We start from the raw sequence: 6751 nt of genomic DNA, 5'->3' as shown, positions 1-6751 counted from the left end.
GTTGGAATGCGCATGCGCACACCGTGTCTCTGGTGTATGTTTTTTTTTTACCAGTATAAACATTAACTTCGGTGGAAAGTTTACATGTTGGTAATGTTTGACTCACCATCTCCCGTCATTAAAAGGAAATGCCATCATCAACAAATACACAATAGATAACCTTAACATTTTCAGGAAGATGTTTGTCACTACTGTTGCCTATGGTATCTCTTAATGCAATGATATATTTTCTGGTCAAACAGCTTGACCTCTTCAGAAAAATATTATTTTAACTGAAATACCCCAAAAGGGGAAAATTACTCTGGTGAAAGTCTTGACACATAGCCTGACAACTGGTCACATCTCTGGGCTTGGAGAATAATAAGAAAAGCAAAAACATTTTAATTGAAACACCCCCAAGAAAGGAAAAATCACTAAATTGGATTATTTCTTTATGATCTTGAAACTTGTTTGAATTGTATAAAATCACATCACATTTTCATCAAGTTTCCACTATTATTGTGAGGTAATGAATTCTGCTCTTACACTGCAATTATTATGTGTAAGCAAATTGATAAAGCTAGAAACTGGAGTCAAACTCCCTATATGTGTTTACATACTTGGCCAATAAAGTTGTTTCTCATTATAATGTCAAAATTGACAGGGATAAATTAGGATTTAATGCTCGCTGCAATAAATAGAAATAAACAGAAATAAATGGAAACAAATGGCTGCCAGAAACTGCAGGACACCAAAAACATCTAAACGTGTGCAGAAAAGTCCAAACACACTGCTGTGGTCCTTCGTGTTTGATATCTACCATGATGTATGCTACAAAATGATCTCATAACATTTTATAAGGAAAAAATCAGCAAACTCTAAGTGTATGCAAACCAAGTTTAGATGTATCCGTCGGCCTTCCAACATTGAATGATGGAGACAGGCTGAGTTATAAACAAGCATATTTAATGATAGCTGCTTCTGTGTGTGAAACAACACATTGGCGCATGTTTTCCCAGACTATACACACCATATAAGAGAGAAGCATTACATTAACTTTGCCAAATGCAACTCTTTGATTGCATCTTTTCAAAGAATAAAATTGTAAGGCTACAAATCTGTCCAGAAGATGGGAAATAATGTATATGGGAGCTTGTAAAGTTTTATTAATGTATTCTTTATTATGTCCTTCTAGTTGTCTCAGTCTGCAAATCCGTTTTACAAGGGGAGGGAGAATGTCCTTGGGTGCTAATCTGAGATGTGAAAAGCTCCTCAGGTCCAGTCTAGCAAATGACACAGCCACCTTTCTCCTTGAAGGGGTTCTTGTCCTCTGCAATGCCTTTGAAAAGGATGTCCTCCTCCTCTCCAGCCGTAATGTATTCCTTGATCTCCTCACAGCATTTAGATGTCTACAGTAAACAGGCAAAGGCATTGAGACAGTGTTATCCAGCAGTTTACTTCAGTTTAAAAACTTTCCCTGATTGAAGTCATTGCTTCAGGTATAATTAAAATCAAATGGATTGACAAATATTTGTTGCTTGTCAAGGATAAGAGGCTTGAAATCTAATTTCTCTATCTTTAAAAATGAGGCACTGGAATATTCATCACCTTAGTTTAAAGGAACTTACCAACCACCTCTCAAGTTTCACTTCAATTTTAAGTTGGGTTACTTCCATTACAGCCTTGTCCTTGTCAGTCAGCTCATCTACATTTATAATCGGCATTCTCTGTAAGAAAAAATGCATATATTAAAAATGTTTAGCAAAATATATATTTTCATGTGACAGATTAAAACATTCTATATTACAATTTTACCTGACGATTTTCTTTAAATGTAATCGAAAGAAAATAAATGTACTCACGAATGATTACAGGGAGCAGTCCTTCACCCCTGATATCCTGTTGAAATATCCTTCTCCTCTCCCTCAATCCGGGTTATAAAGTAATCTGCATAAACAATCCTAATCCTCTAATCTGATTAAAACAATGCCCCACTGTATCATAATCCCACTATTGTAAGTATACTATCAAAAAGGGAGGGGGACTCACACAGGTGTCTTTTTAGTTTCTTTGAAATGTATGTAAAAGCAATTATCTGTATTGACTATATGTTGCAAATTACATTTAGATTCTTTGCTATTCTGACATAGTTTGTAATGTCATATATGGGTCGAGGGGTGGTGCCTCATGTTTTAGGTCACTTTGATAAGATGGCTAATCTGTATTTAGCCTCCCCCTGTCAAGGTGGAGATGCATCATTGTCCTAAACATGGCTGCACGGCAGTTTTCCAACAACAAAGGAAACTTTTACTTGACTGCAATAACTGGATTAAATCCTGCACTTGGATCTTTATAGGAATTGGGAATTCAGATTTAAACTAAATTTTATTATGCATTTTGTCTTTAGTTTTTTAGATACTGCTACTTTTAAGTTTAAGGAATGGGGATCTTGAGTGTTTAGTGGTGCGAGCCATTACTGTTAACTTTAAAGAAAGTTGGAAGCAATCATTAAGCATAACAAAACATATCATAGACCAAAACGCTGGAAATGGAGGTGACAGTGCTTTCAAGTTTGATGAGTGTGTGTGTGTGTGTGTGTGTGTGTGTGTGTGTGTGTGTGTGTGTGTGTGTGTGTCTGTGTGTGTGTGTGTGTGTGTGTGTGTGTGTGTGTGTGTGTGTGTGTGTGTGTGGCCGTGCGTGTGTGTGCGTGTGTGTTTGTGTGTGTGTGTGTGTGTGTGTGAGATCAGATCCAGTCAGACAGGTATGTGATGGCAATTTGACAGGATGGATCAGACAAGTAAAATCTGTTACTGTTTCATAGGAGTGTTTGTCTCTTAGACACAACTGTGTCATGCTAACCCTGAGAAAATTACAGTTATCATCGTCATCATCATAATCATCATCACCGTTAGCATCATCCGTGACTACTTTCACTCTCCTAAAGCAGAAAGAAGTCATCTTCATCTCCTGTTATTACATAGTTTTAAATATGCCCTTAGTCACTGGTCCTCTACGCATATGTTACAACATAAAAATGTCCCTTACTGATGTCATTAAATAATTCATCACTTCTTCAATGTAGATACACTGTTGTTAAATGACTCATTTCATCTCCGCCCCTAAATTTCTCACAGGAACCACTCAAGTATAAAACAGGCTGTCTGGGATGGACGGGAGAGCGGAAGAGACAAAGAGTTGGAGCAAAAGTTGCACAATGGAGTTTTGCATATTAGCATTATTTGCACTTCTTTCCTCGTTTTACAACGTCTTGGCGTTGCCACCTAAAGGTAATGGAGTAAAAGAGCCTAACAGCGTTTTTTTCTCGTGTTTCCTGTTTTTTTTTTTTACTTCACTTTAAACTCTTTCATTGTTGGCCATGATTTGATCTTGGGCGTCAGACATGTTTGTATTCTAGAGACCCCAGTTTGGCGACTGCTTAGGGCGCAGCACTGTTTACACTTTAGCCTATTTAATGATCAATATGTATTCGTCAGATGCTTTCGTGTTTCAGTAACAGTATGTTTGCTGCTTTTCAGGCGTGTGTCTTCTCCAAGCGGACGAGGGACCTTGCAGAGGTGACATAGAGCGCTATTACTACAACACTATCACGCAAAAGTGCGAGATTTTCTACTATGGAGGATGCCAAGGGAATGCTAATAACTTCAAAAGTTATCATGAGTGCCACAAAACATGTTTCAAAATTCCAAGTAAGTTCACAATGTGATTAGCATACATACATAAGATGTTGGTGACCTTTCCCACCTCTGAAAGTTCTTGAATGTGAACTGAGTGTGGTATTAGATATTTGAAAATGTACCCTGAAAACTAAGACGTTCATAATTGCATTTTTTGTTTTAATTCTAGGCCAGTTTAAGTTTATTATATATTGTGAAAAAGGTGCACCTCAGTGTGCCACATGATCTAATTCCCAACCTCAAACCATGTCATTCTTTTCACCAGAGATTCCCCAAGTCTGTAGGTTTGCTAAAGAGGAGGGACCCTGCCGTGCCCTCTTCAGTCGCTACTTCTTCAACATGACCACCATGCAGTGTGAGCACTTCTATTATGGTGGCTGCCAGGGGAATGATAACCGCTTCCAAGATCTCAGCTCTTGCATGGAGTACTGCAGTCCACGAAAAAGTCAGTAAAATTTTATTCCAGAGCATCCCTTTACTATGTGCATGTGTGACAATGGCAAAAGCAATCTAAACACTGATTTTGTTTGAAATGCATTTAGCTGTTTCAAAAAAATAATGCAGCATCATAATTTTGTGAGATAGATAAAATAGATAGATAAATAAAAAGATTTAAAAAAAAATGTCAGTCATAAATTATTAAACAAAATTGTTGCACTATAGAAAAAGTCATCAAATCTGGCATTTATTGGAAACAAATTCTTCTGATTGGTGTCCTATCCAAAAACTATGATTGACAGGCTCATTGCGTGATTCCTCTGGTTTGTTTTACAGGTGTTCCTGTGCTCTGCCTGGATTCTCTCGACAAAGGCAAATGTTCAGCCTCCATACCACGATATTACTACAACACCGCCAGCAAAATGTGCGAGGAGTTCATCTACTCCGGCTGCGGAGGGAGCAGCAACAACTTTGTCTCACGGCAGAGCTGCATGGACGTGTGTGTTAAAGGTGGGTTGGTGTGAGTGGGGGAATGTATGTGGTGAAAGTTTCCACGCAGAAGCCAGTAACTGAAGATGATGATTGTGGGAGAATTACAGTAGCAGACTTCTTAATTCAATAATAATAGTGTATGGATTGGATTCCCACTCAGTCCCACTTGTTGGTTTGGATTTGGAGAGAATTCAGAAAGTCAGAGGGGCCTTGGGAGGAACCTAAATAATGCTTAGCTGATTTCAGTGTCAGGCTGAAAAAATGCTTGGCATCTGAAGAAACCATTAGTATGCATGCAAGGATGTTCTCCAAACCATTTATGCACTGTAGTCAATCATTATGTTATAACTGAAAGGAAACCTGAGAAAATCCAATTATGTGTAACTAACAAGTTTTATAGTTTTATCATCAACAGAGAGCCTTTCCAATCATATACTAATCAGTTGTTATACACTTTTTTTCTAGGAGCGAAAAAGCACACTGCCCAAAGAAAAGGTCGTCGCATGAGACGAAACAGAAATAAGCGCATTACTTTCTTAGGACCGTAGACGTCTGAGACCTTCTCAGGGATTCCTACTTGGACAAGCACACAACGGAAACTAACATTTATTAAACTGACTTTGTTTATGCCAAAATAACAAACAGGTCATCTTTGTTGGTCATTTTACTGGAAGAGATGTTGGTGGAATATACACACACATGTCAACTGTATTTTTCCGTTATACTGTGTGAGCTATTTTTCAAATGTGATTAAACTGTATGCTGTTAATGATGTTTATTACTACTGCACTAGTGTTCCAGATTATGTATTTTTTATACTGTATGTATGTAATGTATGTTTTGTATGAGTAACACAATATATGGCAAACTTTTTTTGATAAAATATATATATGATTTTATGATGTATTGTGCCATTTTTTTGTATTTATATGCTGCTGTTTTCAGGAAATCAGTACTGTTTGGTATTTAAATAACTCAAAACTACTGTAGAGGAACTTTCAAGAGTGTCTTTATTGCTTTTACATAAGTGCAACACTGCAGGAAGAAAACAAACAAAACAAAGAAAAGACAGGCCTGACTGGTTTCTTCACTTTGTCTCAGTCACTTTCACTTTATCTCTAGGCCTCCTCCATTTTTTACTAATGCTGCTTCACTCGTCTTCCCTCCTTATCTGGTAATACTTTGCAAGGCACTCAAGCCTATCTTGGTCGCCTCAGAAAACCCTTGGATCAGGAAGGGAGCAATCATAGAGGCTTGGACGCAACTGCCGCAGGTTCATTAGAACGTTGCTTATTTAGAAGAGATGAAGCCGCAGGTTTACAGAATGTGAATCACGAGCTTCCAGCAGTGTTGTCTGATAATTATAATGTCATAATGCTGCAATACATACAATTATAAGGGCCAACCAAAGTGCATCTATGCATGCATTCAATGTGTGTTGATGCATGTGACACACATGCATCCAAGCTCAATTTTTGATTTTGCAATGTTATATTTCCTTCTTTTGACACCGTCTCAGATATACCACATGTGAAATCAGATTTTACTGTAACCCTGTTAAGGGAAGGAAGCTATAAATTCAAAGTATCTATCGCCTGCCAGTCCTAAATCTTTTCTTTGTTCCATCTCCTATAATAGAATAGTTGAGGCACTGTGTGATTTTGCAGACAATAAATATTTATGGATGATATCAAAGGAAACTGCTCACCTATTCGGCTTGGCTATAAATAGAAATAAAAGGTAATACATCTGGCTAGGCCCTCTGCTATTAAGAACCAAAGCTAAATCATCTATTGGATGGCAATATGAGAGAGGATGTCATCCTAAGAGTCTGTATGCAACTTCTCAAAAGCAACATAATCTTGAAATCATCACTACCACTTGCACTGGAACAGGTGGTTCGGGGATCTGTGATGAAGATTACTTTGACTTCTTGCCCTCTGAGTAAAACTTTTCTTCGCTATAGCTGAACATACACACCTTGTAAATATACTGTTTAAGAAGTGCAGTAAGCAGTAAAGCAAAAGAGGAGTGTTGAATCTCATCCAACACAGGTCAGTGGTCATTGGTGACTTCCCTAAAACTGCAAAACATCTGTGGATGCACAGAAAAGTAAGAAAGATGCTCAGAACAACATATTTGCTATT

General features: G+C 37.7%; 2 protein-coding genes across 2 annotated transcripts; one reads left to right on the top strand and one right to left on the bottom strand.

The window, feature by feature from the left end:
* Positions 1–1262: 1262 nt before the first annotated feature.
* On the bottom strand, positions 1263–1703 carry gngt1 (guanine nucleotide binding protein (G protein), gamma transducing activity polypeptide 1). The gene is made up of 2 exons (XM_062436429.1): positions 1608–1703; positions 1263–1388 (listed from the first exon to the last, which is right to left on the bottom strand). The coding sequence occupies exons 1-2, from the start codon at positions 1701–1703 to the stop codon at positions 1263–1265; spliced, it is 222 nt and encodes a 73-aa protein (XP_062292413.1).
* Positions 1704–3136: 1433 nt separating this feature from the next.
* tfpi2 (tissue factor pathway inhibitor 2) lies at positions 3137–5543 on the top strand. The gene is made up of 5 exons (XM_062436148.1): positions 3137–3266; positions 3516–3686; positions 3940–4119; positions 4449–4622; positions 5070–5543. Exons 1-5 carry the CDS (start codon positions 3146–3148, stop codon positions 5150–5152), a joined length of 729 nt encoding a protein of 242 aa, XP_062292132.1. The 5' UTR covers positions 3137–3145; the 3' UTR covers positions 5153–5543.
* The last annotated feature ends 1208 nt before the right edge of the window (positions 5544–6751 follow it).

Source organism: Scomber scombrus, chromosome 16 (assembly GCF_963691925.1).
Source record: "Scomber scombrus chromosome 16, fScoSco1.1, whole genome shotgun sequence".
Classification (NCBI taxonomy): Eukaryota; Metazoa; Chordata; class Actinopteri; order Scombriformes; family Scombridae; genus Scomber; species Scomber scombrus.
This window is presented reverse-complemented; position numbering and strand designations above follow the sequence as displayed.